General features: G+C 33.7%; 1 protein-coding gene across 14 annotated transcripts in view; it reads left to right on the forward strand.

Moving 5' to 3' along the window:
• The window catches only part of LMO7 (LIM domain 7), a 229,116-nt gene that overhangs the window by 79,514 nt on the left and 126,121 nt on the right, over window positions 1-23,481 (forward strand). For all 14 annotated transcript variants that reach the window (XM_031958503.1, XM_031958502.1, XM_031958506.1 and 11 more), the window contains exon 4: window positions 15,566-15,635. In XM_031958503.1, the coding sequence (XP_031814363.1) occupies window positions 15,566-15,635 (70 nt within the window). The remainder of the gene's footprint in view (window positions 1-15,565; window positions 15,636-23,481) is intronic.

A 23,481-nucleotide genomic window follows, 5' to 3' on the forward strand; every position in this document is an offset into this window, starting at 1 on the left:
AAAAAAAATCTGTGGGTTTTAGTGGCTCCTAAACCAAATGTGAATCAGTAATGCAAAGTTGCAGCCAGAAAAGCAAACGTGAACTTTGGCTGCATCTACTACAGGCATAGTGTCCAGTACTAGGGGAGTTGTTAGCCCCATTATACTCTGTCTTGGTCAGACCACATCTTAAGTAGTATGTTTAGTTCTGGGGATCACATTTTGGGAAGGGCATTACTGGGCCACAAAGCCTCCAAAAGAGGCTTAGCAGGGTGGTGAGACAGTATGATTATGCTATATGAGGATTGAGAAGAGAAATCTCTGGAAAGACATGATAACTTTAGGCATTTGAAGGACAATCCCTTTAAAAAAAAAAAAAAAGGGAATCAAGTTGTCTTTCTTGATTTAGGACAGACCCAGGAGCAATGAGTCATAGTTGCAAAGAGGTATATATTTCTGTATGGTATAAGAAAACTTTCTACTAATTATAGTGGTGTAGGAAAACATACATCGGCCATGTAAATCTACAACACTAAATAATGCAATTTAGAAAACTATATTATAACCAGCAGCAACGTAATTTTTTCTTGAGGATTCTACATGGGGGTAGCTAGGTGGTGCAGTGGATAGAGCATCAGCCCTGAAGTCAGGAGGACCTGAGTTCAAATTTAGCCTCAGATACTTAACAGTTCTTAGTTTGGTGACCCTGGGCAAGTCACTTAACCCCAATTGCCTCAGCAAAAACAAACAAACAAACAAATAAATAAAATAATGGAAAAAAGAGGATTCTATATGGTCATCATGAGATAGTTCTAAACAATTTTTTTTTGATGCATTCTCTATTTATTTTAAACAAATGCTTAGTGAACCTCTACTGTGTGTAACACTGCTCCTCTATTTTTAGGAGCCAAAATACAACTATATGCCAGCCCCAGAATCACAGTGCCCTGGAATGAGTTAGCCTTGTGCAATAGATATTTTGTGCTGCTTAAAGATGATATCTTTTAGGGGAGCACTAATAATAAATATGGCTCATGCATTATGACTTTAGTTGATGAGAGTCAGAAAGGATGAAAAAGAAAGTCAGAAAAGAAAAGATGTGTCATGATGGTGTAGGTGAAATAAGTATATAATACAATAGATGGAGTCTTGGATGTGGAGTCAGGAAGTTGAGCTCAAATCCTGCCTCAGAAATTAACTTGTGATCTAATTGTTTATCATTAATCAGTTTGTCTTCAAGTATAAAATAGAGATAATAATGGCAACATGCCTCCTAGGGTTATAGTGAAGATAAACTGATGTAATAAATAATAAAGTACTTTGCAAATTTTGCTTTATAAATGCTAGTTTTTATTATTAGTTAACAGAATTAGAATCACACAATTTTATCATTGGGAGTCCCATCCACTTCACTCCATATGCGAAAATAGAATTACCATTGCAGCATGCACGATAAGTGTCATATAACTTGGCTTGAAGATATGTGGGATGAAACCAAGTACTTTCTGGGTATTATGGATAGCTCTAATTGCTGAGAGTTTTTCCTTGACATCAATCTTAAATTGTCTCATATCAACTTCCACCAGTGTTCCTGGTTCTTCTGTCTAGAACCAAACAGAGTCAGTCTAGTATCTCCTCTTCATGATAGTTCTCTTCAAGTATTTTAAGAGCTATCATGTGCCTCCTTCTTTTTACTACCAGTTCTTCTCGAGACTAAATAACCATTTTTATCCACTTATTTTTACATGGCATGATTTCAACATCCTTCACTATCCCAGTTCTAGTTAAAAGGTTTGGAAGCAAGAGACATAGATCTGAGTCTGTTTCCTCATCTGTATAAGAAGGGCTTGGACTAAATGATCTTTGAGATCCATTTCAATTCTAAATCCTGTGATCCTATAAGTGAGCAATAAATTGAACTCTAGCACACCCAAACTTTAGGAACATTTAATTATTTGAAGTTGCCACCCAGGTATGAGAGGAATGTACTTAAGCCCAGCCATCAGAGATGTGGACAAGGACTCTAGGAAATAGTCTGTGTTTTTATTGTCACCTCATTTTGAAGTACTTCAATGTTGTATAATCTCACAGAACATAGTGATACTGTAGTAAGTGGTTATTAAGGTGTATGGAACAGATGTCTATAGAAAGCCAAAACGAACAAGGTCAAAGAGGCGTAGTATTTGTCCTTGGATTTCATCCTAATGTTGTTGTCATTTATTTGAAATGCCTTTTGTGATAATAAATTTTGAATGTTTAATCCTAGTAGGTTGCAATGAAAACTACAGTTTCTGCTTAACTATTCTTTTAATGATGCGATGGGGGTGAGGAGGAAGGCTGACTGAAAGTAATCCAAAGAGATTTATATGCTGTTTTCAAAGATTCATTGCAAAATAAGCTGTAAACAAAATCCAAGTTTTAATTTTAGATGGAAATGAGAGATACACTATGCCTGTAAAGTAATGAGACAAGTCGATATCACTGAAACATACTTTAAAAATTACTATTTTTCAAAATGTTTACATTATTGAAATGATGCTCCAATGGTTCCATTGCTCAAAATACATTTGGAATTCATTTTGATATTTTTTTTTTTTCAGATTTAGCTTATGAAACAGAAAGATGACCTCAAAACTATTATGATTATACTTTGGGGAGCTTAATTTCCTTTCAAAATGTTACCGCTGAACTTGATTATCTTTACTGATTTTTGTGAATGACTGAATATTTACCCCAAACAGGATAAATATACATTACAATGTGCCACATTCTTTGAGGACAATTCAAGCAGAATCCCCAAAATATTTTGAACATCATCGGAAGCATTGGTAGCATTGTTGGAATCCTTTTGTCCCAGCCTTTCTTTTCTATAATCCATCCTTCACAGCTGCCAAAACATTATTTCTAAAGCATAGGCTGATTGTATTATTTTCCTACTCAAGAAATTCCAGTGAATCCTAGCTGACTTTAGGATCTGATTGACTTTTAAAGATATTATAATTAGACTTCTAGCTACCTTTTTAGGCTCAATGCATATATATTTTTTCATTTCACAGATGTTGTCCTTTTACCTTCTTATGGAGAATCAATTAATAAGTATATTAAATGCCTACTGTGTCCTAGGCAACATAATAGTCTCTGGGTATACAAAGATGAAAATGAAACGGCCCTTGCCCTCAAGGAGCTTAAATTCTATTTGAGGAAAGGACACATACTTTTAAAAGCATATACAAAAATACACATAAATCTGTACACAAATAAGGAAATTAGGCCCTTGAAATTGGGAGTAGGGTAGAGTAGGAATAAGAAAAAAATTTATGTAGTAGTTGGTGCTTGAGCTAAGCTTTGATGGGAAGGGAAATACAAAATCAGATGCAGGAGAGAAGCACTTTTGAGACTGTGAAGAGAATAGAATTCTCTCTTAAGCTGAAGTGCTAAGTAGACAGATGAGCACTTCTCTAGAGGAAGTTTCAAGCGGGTCCTTAAAATTTTTTTTGATTAAAAAGAGTCACTTTGAAAATGAGAGTGGGGTCTAGTTGGTAGAATGAAAGGCATTGTCAGAGTATGCAGTCATTCAGTCAACAAGAACTTATTAAGAGCTTACAATGTGCCAAGAAATATGGGTGAGGTTACTAAGAAAGGCAAATATATCCTCTTTCCTCAGGGGGCTGACAGTCTAAAGGGTAAAGAACTTGTAAATAGCTATGTGCAAATCTATTCAGAAAAAAAAAATATTGAAGGTTATCCTTGGGCATAGATAAGTCAGAGGTTTTTAATAGCCTAAGTTAGTATAATCAGAATTTAAAAGGTATTCTTACTACAGTATATGAAAAGCCAAAGTTCTATTAATTATAATTGCATTTTATTGTGGTTAGGTACTAGAGTATGCCTAGCTTGTTATTTTGAACAATGCTTTAAGCTTATATTGTTTATATATTATGGCTTACTGATGATAATTCATAATATTTTAATACTGCAGGGATCCTTAGCCTTTTTTGTATTCCTGGATTCATTTGACTGACAGATAAAGCCTGTTTTCCCTTTTCTGAATATTTTTTAACATAAAATGTGCAGGATTATAAAGGCTACCAAATATATTGCTATTTAGTTATCAAGTAGTAAAAAAACATAAAAACCAAGAAGTTTACAGGTACTGAGGAAATAGTTCCTTATTAGGTGTTTTGCCCCGCTCTGGAAAAAATACAGGTGTTTAGATTGTATTCTAATCCATGCAATCTTATTCATGCCTGGGAAGGCCTAGCTGATTGGAACATCCAGTGAATAACAAGGCATTGCTGTTTCCTGCTGGGCTGCTATCTTAAATTTAAAATTGTATTTTATTGTAAACTTAATAGAAAAAAATGACAAACAAGAAAAATGAAACAAACTCTTTATCCTCAACTGAAATAACAAGCAGGTAAAGAAAAATGTTTTTGTTTTGCATTCTTTTTTAGGTCTGGTCAGAGTTCTGCCTTCTTTGGTCTTACTTTCTTTTTTCCACCTTTTCTTACACAATTATAATCATTGTTCATGTGATTCTGCTTTTACTGATTTCCCTTTTTATGGCTTTGTATAGGTCCTTCTACTTTTGCATTTACGTCTCATATTTGTTGTTTTTAATGTACCATAATATTACCCTTTGGGATTTGCCTGAGGTGTGCTAAGGCTAAGTGGTTCACCTGGAGTCATATAGCTAATATGACCAAGGCAATTCTCTCAGTATTAGGTGCTGAGCACATTCAGATCTTTATTTATAGAAGGATATTTTTTATGAGAAGATGTCTGTACCAGTGCCTCCTCTACCATCACTCCTCCTCCAAATATATTCATTCTCTCTGTATTATAAAGTACATTTTATTTACCTTTATAAAATTTCTGAAAATAGGTGCTGTTTTTAAATCTTTTAATTTTAAACATTTAATTAAATTTCATTTTTATTAAGCTGTTCAATCTCCAAACATTTATTAAGTATCTACCACATGCTGGGCGATGGTCACACAAAGACAAAAGCAAAACTGTCTGCCTTCAAAAAGTTTACATTCTAATGGGAGAGAAAATAGACATATATATAGGCATATGTAAACATGTGGAAAACAGATAAAAATGTGTGTCAGTGATAATAATCCAACATGTAGCAATCTCACTGGGGATAAGAATAGATATTAAATACAGGCTGTGAGCTCTTCTTTTACAAGATCCTTTTAGAAGTAAAACATACATATTCCCCATAATCTGCTACTGACTGTTTTATATGTGTGTGTGGATTCAAAAGCAATTTATAGGAATATTTTCATATTATCTAGAAATCACTTAAAACATAAATATTTCTCCTCTTTAATCAATGAATTAGCACCAAGTTCTTTGGCAAAGCATAGGAAAGAAGTTGCTAACTAGGATTCCTCACATTCACTGTTCACTTTCAACTCCTTGAATATTACTATCCAACAAAGCAGCTTTCTTCATAATGTGGATAACTCAGATGCTCTCAGTATAATACTTTGCCTCAAAAATATCAGTTATGTGATTTTATCCACATAAGGAGATAAAACATAATAAGATAAAACTTAATTTACTTCTCTTCAAGAATGAGACAGTTAAACTTTTCCCCTCAGTGAGTCTTCTCCAAAAGACTTCTCCAAAGTCTTCTTCAAATGTTATTTTCTCCCTAGTTAGTACACTTGTTCATGTAAAGCAACTAGGTCCATATACTCTTACGTGCCTCAAAGAGGCTCTTTTTAGCTTATTCCAGTTAGCCACTAGTAGCTGAATTTCTTTTCTATTTCTCCAAAAGACTGATAACAGTTACCTACAGTGACTTTGAAATAGGTTATGAAAGCTGCAGTTATGTAAGCCAAGTTGTTTGAGGAGAAGACAGTGGTATGTAGGACAACAAAGAAAACCCTTTTGCAGAAGGCACTTGAGCTGATTCATGAAAGTTCAAAAGAACCCCAAGAATTGAAAGGTGGAGGTGAGGAGTGAGTGCAATGAGCTATAGTTTGCACAAAGGCATGAAGATGGGAGATAGAGCATTGTGGTGGAACAGCAAAAAATCCCTTTTGGCAGAATCATAGGGTTTTGGGAGTGGGATATGTAATAAGTCTGGAAAGTTAGATGGGAGCTAGCTTATGAAGAACTCTAAGTGCCAAGTTATGTAACTTTTATTTTAATCTAGAGGTAATAGAGAGCCCCTGGAACTTATTGAATAGAAGGGGTGAAATGAGTTCAACTTCTATTTTAGAAAAATCACTTTGGCATCTTTATGGAGAATAGATTGAAGTGGGGGAAAAATTCACTTTACGTAAGAACTTTTCCATGCTTCTCTATATTCTTTGTATTCATTATTTCTCACAATGTGGTAATATTGCATTACATTTATATATTGTGGTTTGTTTATCCATTCCTCAATGGATGAGTATCTACTTTGTTTCTAGTTCGTTGCAAAATAGCACAAAAAGTGTTGCTACAAATGTTTTGGTGGAGATGGATTATTCTCAACAATAACCACCTTGGAATATAAACCTAGTAATAGAATCGCTGCATCAACGGATATAGAACTTTTAGTGATTTTATTTGCGTAATTCCAAATTTCTTTCCAGAATGATTATGATAACTTAATAATAATTATAACCAATGATGCACTAGGTTGCCTATCTTTCTTTAGTTCCTCCAACTTTGACTATTCTTATGCTTTTTGTCTTTTTTTCCATTTTTCTGGATGTGAGATGAAATATTATGATTATTTTTATTTGAATTCTTTTATTGTAAATGATGAGAACATTCTCTCATATGCTTGTTAATAATTTTGTTTCTTTTGAGAACTGTTCCAATCTTTTGACCACTTATCTCCTAGGGAATGGCTTTTAGGTACGCATATATATACACAAACACACACACACACAAACACACATACACAACACACACATATCTATATATCTGTTCTTCCCTTATTCGTCTATACATATTGGCTATGAAATCCTTGTCTGATATATGTTACAAAGAATTTAGCTGTTTCCCTTATTAAACCAGATCCATTAGTTTTTTTGTGCGATTGCTTTTCACTTTCATGTTATCATAATGAACTATTATATCCTTTGCAATTTTATCTACCTTTGTGTGGTTAAGAATCCATTTTCTATCTATAGCCATAAAAGATGTAGACTTATTTCTTTTCTAATTCTTTTTTGGTATAGTCTTTAAAATTAAGATCATATAGTTATTTTAAAATTATTGTGAAATATGGAGTAAGGTGTTGGTCTAAGCTTAATTTCTGTCAGACTTTTTATAGCAGGTTTTTTTTTTATCAAATAAGAAATTTTTGCCTAAATAATTTATATTTTTGGGTTTAATACATAATGTTATTGAATTCCATTGCTTCTGATTTTCCCTTGTCTAGACCATTCAATTGATTGAGTGCTCTAATTTTTTTTTTAAACCAGTACCAAAGTTTTCATGTGTGTTGCTTTTTAATATAATTTGAGGTCTGGCAGAACTAATCCCTTTCATTCCTACTTCTTTCCCCCCCTTATTTCCCTTGATATTTTAGATATTATGTTCCTCCACTTAAATTGTATTATTTTATTGAGTTCTGTATGGCATTCCTTTGATAGTTTGATTTGTCTCATTCATTTTTAACAAATTGTAATGACTTGGAGGAAAGAAATTCTATAATAAGCTTGTTCAACTAAGTTTAAAATGTGATGGCAAATGTCATAGTCATTCTATTATTAAGGAAAATTTTATAAGTCAGAGCTTTTAAATTATGGGTAAAATGAAATTTATATATATTTAATCCTTGGGCAGCTAGGTAGGTGGGGTGCCAGGTTTGAAGTCAGGAAGAGTTTGAATCTCCTCTGACTCTTACTAGTTATGTGATCCTGGGCAAGTCACTTAATCTTGTTTGCCTCAGTTCCTCATCTGTAAAAAATGAGTGGGAGAAGGAAATGGCAAACTAATGAGGTATTTTTGCCAAGAAAAGCCCAGATGGGATCATGAAGAGTTGGACCTGGCTGTACAGCAACAGCCTGTTTTTCTTAGGAGATGTCTGCTTTTACCAAAATTTTTTATTGCATTTTTGATTTCACTGTTGCAGGGGAGCTCTGGTTGAGGAACTTTATCAACATAAGTCAGCACCTTTCTCTGTGTCCCGGGCATTGAGATTTTGAACAGTCTTGAAATGCCTAGCTAGTTGGTATCATGGGTGGGTTTTCTTTTCAGAACCTTGATCTTCTTGAATATACATCTCTGATTATTAGCTTTTCTTAACTGATCTAATCATTTTATATCTAATGATAACATGATTAGTCAATCTTTATCTGTATCTTATGAGTAGTCTCTGAACACATTGTATTTTGTTGCTTTTACTCCTTCACTAATACAGTGTTAATACATATTTCTTCTGGCTTCAAGACTTTCTCTCTTTCCCATTTTACTCATTATGTCTCTCCCAGATTCATTCATTTATTTATTTAGACTTTTTTTTGGGTGAAAGAGGAGCTACTTTGTCAAAATTACTACTTAGCCTTAATCACTGAATGAGTGCTGTCTCAGTTAAACTGATTCCTATTGAAGACATTCGTTTAAAAAGGCCAAGGTCTCCCATTGCCATCTCCAGTATTTTGATCTATATCTTGCCACTGGACCCAGATGGCTCTGGAGGGAAAAGTTAGGCAATTGACCTTGCATAGCCCTCCCTCACTTAAAGCCAACTCAACAACAACAACATTATGCCTAATTCTAACCTATTCTTCAAAATTCAGCTCAAGTGACACCTCAATTATTCTCTCATTCAACAAATCTTTATTAACAGTCTTTGCTTTTAAGGAACATAAAAGCGTAAAGGGAATAAGACATGTATATAAATAATCACAATACAAATTAGAATAAAATATGCATAGACATTAAAATTTAGTAGAAAGAAGAAAACTCCTATTGGAACCTTGCAAATGGCCTGATGCTAAAGTGCTATTAGAGAGATGACAGATAAAAAACTGTTCATAAAGCAACGTAGGCAATTTCTGTTAGCCACAATTTTTGTTCTTAAGGGCATTATGTTTCCTCTTTCTATTTTTCACGAACTTTTATGTTTTATGTTTAAATTTCCTAGTTGTGACTAAAAAAAGATTTCAGAGATTTATATTTTAGGTGTGAAAAGTGCTACATAAAGGCATATTTAGTCATTCCATGACATCTGTAGGATCAAACTAAGAGTTTTCTTCTTTGTATTAATCTTTCATCATTTTATTCTAATTTTCACTGAGTGGTTAGTTACTTTTTTGTGACTTAATTGGACCAATAATACATAGTACAATGTATAGATCAAGAGTTAGAATGTAAGCCTAGGGGAAGATTTGAGGAGGTTAGAGTAGGATGAGTTAACGAGAATGGTAGGCAGTGTAGTGGAAACGCTACTGGCTCTGGGGTAATAGGACATAAGCTTCAAATCTAACTTTGCTACTTAACTATGTGACCTTAGGTAAATCATTTCAATTCATTTCCACAAGCATTTATTAAGTGACCACTGTAGGTATGCTAGGTATTGGAAATTACAAAGACAAAGACAAAATAGTCTCTATATTCAAGAAGCTTATATTTTGCTGGAGGAAAAGAACATTACATAGATGGATTTGTACCAAATTTAATACCAAATAATTTGTTGTTGTTGTTAAGGAAGGGAATGAGGAAAGAGCACTAATAATTATAGGATTAGAAGAAATCATATGTAGATGGTTCAGTGGATAGTAGATAGTTGTTTTGGATCTGAGTTCAAGACTCCAGATTCACACATTTACTAATGGAAACAACTTTGCTTCAGTTTCCTAATCTTTTCAATGGAGAAAATAATTGCACCTACTTCCTAGGATTGTTGTAAGGATCAAATGAAATATTTGAACAGTACTTAGCTCAGAGTTTGGTACATAGTAAGTACTACATACAAATTAGGGATGATGATGTAGAAGATGACACAAACTGGTTTCCTCAAATGAAGACATTATATTAGATGATCTTTAGAATCTCTGGTGATCCAAATCTATGCTTAATAATCCTATTAATACTGTATTAATGGAAATATACAATGAACCACACAGAGATAAAATGACTCCATTGGCTAATTTATTTTCTGCTTGGAAAATGATAATACTTATATTGTGCCTTAATGGTTATAAAGCACTTTATGTACATAATCTCACTTAGAGACTTAAAACAACCCTATGAGGTGGGATATACTATTACCACTTTCTTATAAATGAATATACTGTGAGTAATCAAAAATCCAGTAAATATTGAGAACAGCAAGATACATACTATGTTTTGTTCCCTCTCAGCAGGTAACTTGAATGGTTATCATTTCAAGTCATAATAAATTTAACACATAGAACTGGATCTTAGGGGAATGTTAGAGGCTGTCTAGTTTAGCCCCTGATTTTAAGAAAAGAGAGCAAACTAAGGCCTGGTTAAGTGACTTGACAAAGGTCACACAAGTCGAACCAGATTTGGAAGGAAGGAATTCTACAGCTTATTTTCTTATTATGTCATGCTGACTCCTTGTGTGACCTCAACTTTTTCTTAATGGGATAATAATTACATTTAAAAAGTCTCTTGTGCTTTATCAATCATTTGACATACTTGATTTCCCTGTATCCTAGCAAGAACCCCATGAGGCAGGTTTTTGTTCAGCCGTTTTTCAGTCATGTCTGATTCTTTTAATCCCAGTTAGGGTTTTCTTGGCAAAGAGATTGGAATGGTTTGCCATTTCCTTCTCCAGCTCCTTTTACAGGTAAGAAAACTGAGCCAAAAAGGGTTAAGTAACTTAGCCAGGGTATCACAACTACTAAGTGTTTGAGGCTGAATTTGAAGTCAGGAAGGTGAATCCCTGACTCTAAGCTTACACACTCTATTCACTGAGCTGCTTACATGCCCCAAGAGTCAGGTAGTCCAAGTATTAGTTTTCTTCTTTAGAGTCTTAGAGGAAAGTTGTAATTTGTAAAAAATCCTACAGTTAGCTAATGATAAAGATGCTACTTGAACTGAAGAATCTTTCTGATTTCAAGTCTGTATTCTCTTATCCACTGTAGAAAGTAAAATATAATAAAAAAAATTGAAAATACTTGATAGAAAGCTAGGTTTTAGTTAATGAGAGAAATGAGTTCTCCTGAAGTGGTTGCATGGTTTGAATTTGCATTGCATAGTTCTGTTGGTCTGGAACCAATGACTGTGTTTTACATATTTATAACTTTGAACAGTGTGAATTTGAAATCATGTGACCATTTCACAAGATTCATTATTTGCACCAATTGAGATCTAACTGTATGTACAGATATATGTTGGTCAATGCATTATCTCCCTGATGTCATGGTCTAAAATGAAGGACAAACAATGACAATTTATTACTTCTATAGAATCATAAAGCATCAGAATAATGGTAGCATATACTGTCTTTATAGAAACTTTAGTAGTTAGGGTTTAAGGATCTTATACTTAGGAATCATGTTTCTTGCCTCTCTAATGGTATTTGGAAAAATACCTGGATTTGGATAAAAATGATCAGTATTGATATAGTTGAAAAAGCAATTTATCAATAGCCTAAGGACCTTGGTTCAAATCCTGCCTTGGATATTTTCCATTTCGTTAAACACTTATTAAGCACTTACTGCATGTCAGGCATTGTACTAAGTGCTGAGGATACAATGAATAAGATAGTTCCTGCCCTTAAGGAGCTTACTATCTAAAGGAGGATTTTGTTGTGGTGGTGTTTGTTTGCTTGTTTTTTTTTTTTTTTCCTCATTGTTTTTTTCCTTTTTGATCTGATTTTTCGTGTACAATATGACAAATATGGAAATATGTTTAAATGAATTGAATATATTTAACCTATATCAGATTGCTTGCTGTCTTGGGGAGGAGGGGGAGGTAAGGAAGGGAAGGAGAAAAATTTGGAACACAAAGTTTTACTAAAATAATTTTTGAAAACTATTTTTTCATTATTTGGAAAAATGAAATACAATTGGAAAAAAATCTAAAGAGGAAGACAATACATAAAAGGAGTGAGGAAAGCAGGAAAATAGCTGGTGCAGAACTATTTTATACTTGAAATCAGGCAGAACAATAGATGGGTAATAGAGTGAACTACCTTCTATAAAGAAAGCTATTGATAGTTATTTGTTACTCTTCCCTTCAGTCCTTTAATCAAAAGGGAGAGGAAACTGAGGGAAGGAAGTAGTATCAATCAAGGAAGGAAATCTTGTTCCTGGAATTGAAACCAAACAAAGCTGCAGAGTTGGGAACTTATTTAATTCTCCTTCATCTCAGTTTTCTCATCTAAAAGAAAGGGATTAGACCATCTTGCTTCTGAAGTCCTTTTAAGCTCTAATGTGATGATCCTGTTATGTTTAGAACTTGTGTGACCTTAGTCAGATCACTTTACTTTCCAAGTCCTCAGTCACTTCCCATGATGAATAAAATGTTGGAACTAGGGAATTCTTATATTTCATCTCTCACTAAAGTCAAACATAAGATCCTGTGTTTTTGACCCACAAAAATAACTACTGCCGACAAGCTCACTGAGACCCTTAAATCTGAAAACCATTCTTCTGTTTACCCAAATCAATTCCTAGGAGAAATAGTCCAATTACTCTTCCCATAATTATATGTATATCATTCACATTGCCCAACTTGACAAGTTATGCTTTGTTTGTCAAAGCTGGGTTGGTTTTTTTTCTCCAAATTTCAGTACCCAGAATTGACAGCTAAATGCTGACAATATAATGATATAAAGCAGAGTTTTTCTCAATTTCCTTAACTCCAAAGTTTGATTTTTTTCTAAATGTTTTAAAGGGCATAGTTTCAGGAATGTTTTGATTTTTGCTTCTATTCTTTTCCTTTGTGCACTTTTGCTGGTCATTGTGATTTTCTATACTCAAGGGTTCATGAGGGAAAGGAAGGGAATGCTATTCCCCCTTAGGTTGTTGCTGCCTTTCCCCTTAGGTTGCTGCTGCCTTAGGACTAGTCTGGTCAAGTTGTGTTAAGGAGGGATAAAACAAAACAAAACCAAAGCAAAAGAAAATAAACTCCTTAACTTCTTGTTATCTAAGACTTTTGTTTATGTTACTCCCATCTTTCTTTTCCTTGCTTCAAGGTCTCCTATGCACCTTCTCTTAGGCTGGTCATTGAGATTTAGCTATACTAAAATCTATTTCGAGAAGTGATGCTATGAAAAATTCTCCTAGCATTACTAAGCCTGCAATACAAATGAGATAACTGAAGCACATGGATAAATTGAATGACTTGTACAACGTCAACCATGACTCAAGTGGGTGGAACTGGAATTTATATAACTCTCTCTTCCTCTAGCAAGGTTAAAAATGGAGGCAAGCTTTCCTGAATTCCACAGTATTGCCCTGGCTTTTGACTTCTGACCCTAATTGGTGTGTCACTGAAATATTGCTCTTCTAGGGCATAAGTCAACCTCAAAGAACCACTCACAAGATATCAGTCAGGGATATTTTTTCTGTTCTCTGTAATGCTTGACACTAGTCCTATTAAAATAATTTCCCCCTAATTTTGTTTTTGTGTGCATTGTAGAACAAAACATTTGTTTTCTAGAATTAAATGCATACCTGGTGAATAGTATCATACTTTGTAGTTGTTGTCATTTTTTTTTTTTGTAAATTATCAATTTTCCTTGTCACTTTGGAGGATGACAACTTGCATTTTGGAGCCAAGGCCTTCCCAGCTTAGATTTATGGAGACTTATCTTTAAGCACTACTGGTCAAGGGATCAAACTCAATGTATAGAGTGTGCTTAGAATGAGCTTAAGTTAATGAGGGTAGGTGTGTTATCATTTGAATTACTGTCTTCTCTAAATGTGTTTGGGTATGAAAATACTTGGAAAATCTTCATTTAAGACAGTCTTAGTCAGTTTTCCACTTATAAAAACTACTGTTCTTTCTCTTTGTCTCCTCCCCCCTACTCTGCAAATCTCTCCTCCTTCCCTCTCCCTTTCTTCTTCCCTCTCCCTCTCCTTCTCCCTTTCTCCAATGCAGGTACATATTTCTTACCTGGGACTCATTGACAGGTTAAGTAACTTGTCTTATGTCTCATAGACAGTATATATCAGTACTTGAACCCAGGGTGTCTACTCTGTGGCTGTCCTGAAATTTCTGGACATTAGAGAAAGGCATGTCTGATTGAAAAAAATTTAAACACATTTTTACTCAAAGTTTCAGTCCTTTTTTCCCTGATCCTGTTTTCTTATGCTGAATATATCAGTGATTTTTTTTTAAAACATTAGATCTCTTTTCTTTCACATTTTCTTTCTCTTTGGAGCTAAGGAGATACTCCTTATGGAGTCTTCAATGGAAAGGCCATTATTTTAGGATGCTCTTTTGCTGGGTGCTAAATCATACTTAATAAATTCTAGTGTTAGTATCATAGATCTAGTACCTTAGAGGCCATCTAATGTAACTCCATAATTTTATAGATAAGGAAACTGAAGCTAGAGTGGTTAGATGAAAATAAGTGTTAGAGGCAAAATTTGAACCCACATTCTCTGATTGAAAGAGTCAAATTTCTTTCTCTTACCCTATAAAATAGATTTTTTCCCCTACATAGTAGGTATCATTTACTAATAATTTCAGTCCAATAATCTGTCTTGTTTTCTCCTTACCATTATAATCAACATCTTATATTTGTTAGGCCAGTAAGTAAAAAATAGTTCCTATTTTCCAGAAATTTTGTAGACTTCTATCAGTGCTGAAAAGTGTTTTCCTCTTTCTGTACTATTAAAATACATTTGCATTATGTGTCAAAGTAACAAGAATCTTAGTATAATAATAGACTCTCATGTAATTATGTTAGGCCTTCCGGCCCGTCTGGGGGGAAGTTTAGGATCTGAAGCTGAAAATTGCATTCAGGCTATAGTATCAGAATTTTCAAGCACAGACTTGAATGAGCTAATAGTAGGGGGAAGGGTAAGCTATGTTCTCAAAACTATATCTTTTAAATTTTTCAGTACACTTTGGGGAGTAGCATTCCACTTAATGAGGTTCCCATCGAGAAACAGTACTATTAGCATGCAAGCAACCTATCAAGAGAAACATAAATTATATCATTATTTTTTACATCATCATTTAATTTTCTTTTCTTGTGCTTTGGACAAGTACCAATTGGATTGACCTAAGTTGAAATGATCCTGAAGTCATTTCCTGACTTTCAAATGGAGCTAATTTTAACCATTCCCTAATAAATTTGAAACTAAAAGACAGCTATACAATTTACTGTGAGTAGAAGTTTTTCAGTTTTTTTCAAGGATTCTCTTTATGTGGAATTTAGAAATTAATACTAAATGTTAATCATTATTTTTCTCTGAATTTGGGCAACAACAATTGTCTTCTGTTATTTCCCTTTTGTGAGAAAATTGGATCTGAATAACAGTATTATATTCTTAAATGAGGGTGTCTTGTCTATATTCTTAAATGAGGGTGAGGGAAATCTAGAAATTTCTTTCTGCTTATTTTAGATATTTCATTAAAAACTTTTGAACAGATGTTGGCAACTTGTAATTTAATATATTATTTCTACATTATCTTTCAGTTTGATCAATAAGCTTAAGCCTGGAATCATTAAAAAGATCAATCGTTTATCTACACCAATAGCAGGTTTGGTAAGTAAATTGTCTTCAGCCTACTTTCTTTGAATCTGAAATGCATGTTTGTTAGAGGAAGGCTCTTTCATCTGAGTCTATTAATAAAAATAAGGCTTTAAGGATATATCTGAGGAATTTTTATCTTATTTTTTCTTAAATACTTATTTTTTTTTATCTTTTCCTCCCTCTTTTCTGGAAGTTCTTCCTTTTCTCTTGGTTTCTCTTTTCTATTAGTTTCATCCCACCTTTAATTTTTTTTTCTTTATTGTTATTGTTTGCGTGGGATCTAAGATTTCATCAGAAGGGGAAACTCCCTGGCAGGGAAACTTTCCAATGCAGAAATTGTCTGCAAACAGACTCACTTTAACTTATTATCTCAGAGAATTGCTTTGGGCCTTGAAAAATGGTATGATTTGTTCATCCGTATCAGAGGTATGGGACTTGAACCCATGTCTTTTGGATTCCCAACTGACCAAATTATGCTACTTTACTACCTTGTCTGTTCATACTTTTATTTTTTAACACATTTTATCTGAAGGGACATTTGTAGTGTTGGTTTGCAGTGTTGCTGGCAGTCTGGCACCATTGGCTATATGGTATATGTTGCTTAATTCCTATAAAATAACGCTTTTCTTTTAACAACTCCGTTATAACTGGTAGAACACATAATTTTTTTTTATGATTTTGCAGATGAAGAAACTGAGGTTCACTGAATTTAAATGACTTGCCTATGGTATTACTATTAGTACTATAGAAGACATACAGAGATAATCCTAAAGTGGCAGAGTATATTATAGGAACTGGTCTGTCTGTCCTTCCTTCCTTCCTTCCTTCCTTCCTTTTCCATTTCCTTCCTTCCTTCCTTTTCCATTTCTTTCCTTCCTTCCTTTTCCATTTCCTTCCTTCCTTCCTTCCTGTCTCTGTCTCTGTCTCTGTCTCTGTCTCTGTCTCTGTCTCTGTCTCTTTTTCAAGGAATGTCCTTTATAGGGAATTGGATTTAATGTTTGTTTAGAAGGATCTGTTGTGCAAAGACAGGGTGCATACAAAAAATCTTCCCAAAACTAAAATAAAACACCACACCAAACAATAATAACCAGGCAGAAAGCGTTTACATGAAAGAAAAGTTAAAAATTAGTTTATTAAAATATTAATGTTCAAGCTAATAAAATGGATACAAATATAAATTTTTTAGTCATCTTTTGAAAAATCCAAGCAATGTGTGATAAAATTCAGGCATTTTATGCTCTACTGTCAAAGCACTTACAGATGCTAAGAGTAGGCTCATTTATAGGTAAAAGTGCCAGTGCTACTGAAGCTCACAGGTGGTCTGGAAATCTCATTTTAATATTGTGGTCAGGATATAGTTTGGCTCAGGGTGCCTGTTACTGGGGAAAACTTTACTTAATACAGCAGTAATGGAGATGACAGCCTTGGGATTCTACATGTCTCCTTGAGGAGTTTTAATAACCTGCTTCTATTCTGACTTTGGCTCTCATGATGGTGCTAACTTCTAATAATTTGCTAAAAAAAACCTAGAAATAAATGCTGCATATTAAATACAGTATCATTTCTTTTAATCTGGATACTGAGCTGTTTCATAGATACTAGTTTCCTTTATTTGCCCCCAAATGGTATGTTATTTGGTTCCAATTATTAACAGAACCCAAGTGAGTTAGTTGTCTGTAGTTACTATGTTTTTAAGGTTACTATGCAGAATAATAGCAACTTGATTAGCTAGGTTGAAATAATTTGAGGTTTGGATTAGAGAATTTTCCTTACTGTGAAGGATGACAACCTAAATTTTATTTAGACTCACTCAAATATGTGAATCACTTTTCATAACTGAATTCATTTCCTGTATTTTGAATTATGGCATGATGTTAGTAATTTCATGCTTGAATAAAATTAATCACTGACTCCAAACTTGGCTTATCTTTTCAAAGTGTAGACCATTAGGGGAAACATCCTACAGATTTTAGGACAACTGTAAGTTTTGGTAGTTTATTATTTTTGGCAATTAGAGGTTTAAGTTATAATTTTATCATTCTCTGATTAGACAGAAGCATATCATTGGGAAATATTTGGATTATAAAAACAAGATAGTGTTTATATTTGGAGCTATGTAGTGAAAAGATTATCCAAATTTTGATTTCTATCTAGAAACAATCTAGAGCAAATGTTTTCCTACATATTTTAATTTACTAACAAAGAATGTTCTTTAGAATTCATAATACAGAACATTTTAAAAAGACAGGATGAGAGACAAGAATGTATGTAAAGATGTCATGAAAGGAGGTCAATTTTTTAAAAGCTCAGCTTTTAAAATACAATTCAAATGCTTTATGAAAGTTTCCATGGTTTATTCTCATTCACCCATGGTGGATTCTAAATATGGTCTCACTAGAGCCTCATGCTTCTTAATGCACCAATTTTGGCTTCTCTGTCACATTTTTCATTCATATTGAGTTAATAGCCAATTAAAAGCTTCATTTTTTCATATTAACTGCTGCTTTGCCCTCTTAACCTCCCATCTTTGTATATGTAATATTGATTTTTTGGAATCAAAGTATGAGCCTTTACATTTATGTCTGTTATGTTTCCTCTTATAATATTGGTCCAACATTTCAGCCTTTGTTTCTCTTTTTTTTGGATCCTAACTTAATCAATGTGTTGATTCTTCCTCCTACCATTGTGTCCCCTGAAAATCTGATTTGAGAAAGAAAAGTTTAGTTAAGAAATGGTGCTGAACTGGTGTTGTAAAAGAACACACGCAGGTACCACAAGCCTATACCTCTTCTTTCATAGACATTATAAAAGCAAGGATTTGAGGGTTTCATTGTTATCTCTATTTCCCTTTCACCTCTTCTTTTCTTTTTCCTTTCTATTGAGATTCAGTTGTGTTTGAATCTTTGTGACCTTGTAAGGGGTTTTCTTGGTAAAAATATTGGAATGGTTTACCATTTCCTTCATTAGCTCATTTTTCAGATGAGGAACTGAGGCAAAGAGTTGACGTGCTGATGGTCACACGTTAATTAGTATCTGAGGCTAGATTTGAATTCAAGTATTCCAATTCCAGACCTAGAACTCTATCCGCTATACTACTTAGCTATTTTTTTTGATTAAACATGTGCAGTTCTTCTAAACATATTTCTATACTTGTCATGCTGCACAAGAAAAAAAATCAGACCAAAAGGAAAAAAAAAACCCACAAGGAAGACAAACAAACCATCACTACAGCAAAAAGGTAAACATAGTATGTTTAGATTCACATTCAGTCTCCATGATTATCTCTTTCGATATAGATGACATGTTCCATCCCAAATCTATTGGAATTGTCTTGAATCATCTCATTGTTGAAAAGAGTCAAGTCCATTCCAGTTGATCTTCACAGTTGTTACTGTGTACAATTTTTTTTTTTTTGGTTTTGCTCACTTCATTTAGCATCAGCTTTTCTGATAAGGCTTTTCTGGAATCCTAGCTGTCTTTTTTTTTTTTTTTTTTTTTTTAGGCTTCCCTTTTGTATTTACTCATTTTCTTTATCCTTTTTATACCCTTTTTCCTTTTCTATTTTTATGGCTTTTAAAGGGATTTATTTACTCCTTCAAGACTCACCTTTGCTATTTATTTTAACCTGGCTTATTCTACATTCTATCAAGGTGGATAAGGAATTTGAATTGTTACTTAAAGGAATGGCTTTGAAGAAAAAACTTTGAGATTAGGGAGAACAGTTCTAGAGGAAGCTAGAACTTTCTTGTATTTGTGTAAGAGAAGAGAGGAAGATAATGCACAATGAAGAGAGTTACCATCATGATTTACTGGTGAGTATTCTCACAGAAATGATTCAGAGCTGACATCCTTTTGGCCCATGTACCACTACTTAGGAGTTTCCCTTGGCTATAATCTTTAATTTGCTTTTTATAGCTTTTTTTTTTTTTTAAAGAAAAGGACATTTAAAAAATTATCTTTTGACACTTTCAGAGGAGTTATATGAAAGTCTCATTCAAAGTACTTTGGCATATACTCCATGGTAGGACCTACCACTTAAATGTATCAGAAGAGAGAAAATTTAGGTGAGATAGTCTTTTCTTTCATGGGATATTATATTAGGAGGCTATGACAAGAGACAAATTACTATAATCTAAAGTGATGTATGACATATAATAATGATGATGATGATAATGATAATAATTATAGCTAACATTTTTATAGTCCTTACTTTGGACTAGATACTATACTAACACTTTATGATTATCATCTCATTTGATCCTTATAACAACATTGGGAAGGAGGTACTATTTTCTTCCCTATCTTACAGTTCTGAAAACGAAATCAGACAGAAGTAAATGGCTTTTCCTGGGTCACATAGCTAATAAGTAAGTATTTGAGCCTGGATTTGAATTCAATTCATCCTGACTCTAGGCACTGCACTCTATCCACTATGATGTGTAGCTGCTTTGTAAAAATGAAGGGTTTTTTTTTTTGAGCTCAGGGAGGAAATTTTCATTACAGACTTCTTGCAGTGAGGAAGACCTGAGTTCAGATCCAGTCTCAGATATTTATGGGCAGGTTGACTCTGGGAAAGTCACCTAAAATGAGATAATACTTGTAAAAGTAATTTGTAAACTTTAAAGTATTGTATAAATGCCAGCTCTTCCTTTTCCCCTTTTCCTTCATCCTCTTCCTGCTTTTTCTTTCTTCCTCCTCCTTTCTGCTCTTCTTCCTCTTGTTCCTCTCTCTTCTTCGTTCTTATTTTATAGACCCTGAAGAATTTTTAACTACAGTACTTTATAGCCATTTTCCCCCATTAGAATGTCAGCTTCCTGAGGACAGGAACTCTGTTTTTACTTTTATTTTATCTTTAATGCTTAGCACAGTAACTGGCACATAGTAAATGCTTAATAAATGATTTTTGATTGACAGACTGAAAAGGGATATGGTTAGATATATGTAAAAAGTAAGGTAAATCTGTAATAGCTTCATGAAAGTCTATTGCAATGGACCAGTCCAAATGGGTGATAATGATAGCTTTTACTGGGATAGAGCTAATGGGAATACAAAGGAAAGTACATTTATAAAAGTTCGTATGCTAGAGATAGCAGGTTATAATAAATGATAATATATTAAAGGGGAGAGAAAAAAAGAATCAAATATAAAACCATGGTTTTGATTGTGATATCCTGGGTGAGTGGTAGTTTCAATAATGCAGAAATATTGAAGGAAGAAAAAAGAGTAAGTTTTAATGGAGAGATAATAATATGTTTAGGTTTGGGCATGTTGAGTTTGAGGTTCTGCTGAAATATCTAGGTGGTGATGTGCTCTAAGCAGTTGGAGATATAGGTCTTGAGTATAGAAAGGTTATGAGCAGCAGTATGGATATGAAAACCATTTGCATGGAGAAGGATGAAGCTGTGGAAGTAAATGAAATTGTGAAGGGAAAAATATATCTAACTTGATGAGGAGGGAGCTGAAAACAGAATTTTTTCAAATCACCTATCTTAAGGGATTGTGTTGATGGCTAACATTAAGGGAAAGAGACATAAAAGGGAGGACCAGAGAGGCAGGAGAACTAAGAATATAGTGTTTTGTAAGGGAAGGAATGGGATAGTAAACTGAGGAAGGACAATGCTACAGAAAGATCAAGGATTATAAGTCCTCTCAACCCTAAATGCCATTGTATTTGGAGATAAAAAGGTCAGTGATAACTGAGAGATCTATGGAGTGGTGGGGATGTAAATCAAATTATAGATTCACAGGATTATAGCTCTAAAGCTGGAAAAGATTATTTAGGTCATTTATTTCAAGTCCTAGCAATGTACATTAACTTCCCTAATGTCCTTCAGATAATAAAGATTGTTTTCTCCAAAAGGTTGAAGAGAATAGAGATGATAAGAAAGTAGAGGCAAAGGGTTTCCATGCTTTTTCTAGTGATAATAATAGCCTAGGAGCAGAATTGGGCATACTGAATTGTGGATACCTACATTTGGGGAGAGTAAAAGGTCTAGATGGCTCAAAATTTATAGGCTGTTGCTATCTTACCCATTGAGTTTTTACTCAAGTGAAAACATAAAAATTTACTTATTTAAAAAAATCTATTAGCCTGAACAGGGTGGGGGTGGGTCGACTACAGTCATGCTTCTGAGATTATTAATTTCCATGGGAAGCTATAAAATAGATTTATTTTTATGTAGCAAATTTCCTCAGTTTGAAAGAATGGAAACTTGTTCATCTACCTTGAAATTATTTTGGGTAGAAATGAATTTTGATTTGACTATCCATTATGATGCTTTTATGTCTGAATAGAAACTTAATAAGAACAATAAGGTGAATGTAATGGAGTAGGAATAGTTCTTCCTTCCTGTAATTTACTTAGTAATGCCTCTATAATTTATATGCTTTCTTTAGAAAATTAAACAGTGGCTCTGACTTTAGTGTGCAAAAGTGAAGTCCAGCAACTCTCTTTAACCTTTTGCTAGGACCAATAATTTTGGAGACCTCTGAGGGATACCAGTGGGCTAGTTGATAGGAGGTAATGAGAGTAACAATTTTACAAATTCTTGGTTTCTGAAGACTGACTGAAGAAAGAATCTATTCTTTGCCACAAGCTATCTGTGGGAAAAAATAAGTTGGCAAATTTATTTAGTGGATTGAAGTCAAGTTTTCCTTTTCTTCTTTTTAAAACTTAACATTTTATCATTTCTTCAATTACACATAAAATTAATAATAATTTTAAAAAATTGAGTTCCAAACACTATCTCTCCTCTTCTTCCCTGGTCTAAGCAAGTTGATATAAGTTATATATGTCAAGCTTCCTTTTCCATTTCAAAGAGATTGTTTTTCTTTTCCTTTCTTTTATCCTGTTTTACCCTATTTGCCATGCAATTTAGCCTATACTTATGCAATCAATGGGCATCTACTTTGTTTCTACTTCTTTGCTATCACAGAAAGTGCTACTATCAATATTTTGGAAAACATGTGGTTTTTGTCATTAACTTTTTCCCATTTATACCTATTAATGGAAACTCTGGGTCACATGGTATAGACATTTTAGTCATTTTACTTGCATAGTTCAGAATGGTTTCCAGAATCATTGGACCAATTCACCAAACCATCAACAGTTTATTAGTGTTCCATCTTTTTACTATCCCTTTGTATTGGCTATTCTGTCTTCTGCCATCTTTGCCAATTTTTTTTCTGGGTCAAAGGGGAAAACTTTGAGTTGTTTTGACTTGCATTTCTCTTATTAGTGATTTGAGTTTTATTAGAGATTTCTTATAGTTATAAATTTATATATTTTTTGAGAAATCTGTCCATAATCTTGGACAGATTATTTATTGGAGAGTGCTTTTAGTTTGCCAAAGGTGTGATCAGTGGTAGGACAAAGGAGCAAAAGATATGAAGAGGGTCATATAGAACTGAATTAGTTGGAGGAGCAAGAGATTTGGCACGGAAGGCCTTGGTAGGCTTTTATAATAATGTAGGAGGGTGATGAGGTCCTGCATTAGGAGGTGGAAAGAGAGAGAGACGAATGCAAGATATTATGAGAGACTGACTTGGCAAAACCTAGCAACTAACTGAATATAGGGAATGAGGGGAAATTTAGAATCCTACATGACTGAATGGCTGTATCCCCAAAATAAAAAGATAGGAAAAAAGTGGGTTTTGCAGGAGAAAGTTCTATTGTTTGTTTGTTTTTTCCATTAAGTTTTATTTTATTTTCATTTTCAGATTCTTTCTTTCCTCTACTCTCCCCATTGAGAAGGCAAGAAATACAAAAACCATTACAAATATGAAGTCATGCAAAACATATTTCCATGTTAGAAATTTTCCTCCCCCTCCTAAAAAAAGCAAAAAAAATCAAAAAGGA

Source organism: Sarcophilus harrisii, chromosome 3, assembly GCF_902635505.1.
Source record: "Sarcophilus harrisii chromosome 3, mSarHar1.11, whole genome shotgun sequence".
Taxonomy (NCBI): domain Eukaryota; kingdom Metazoa; phylum Chordata; class Mammalia; order Dasyuromorphia; family Dasyuridae; genus Sarcophilus; species Sarcophilus harrisii.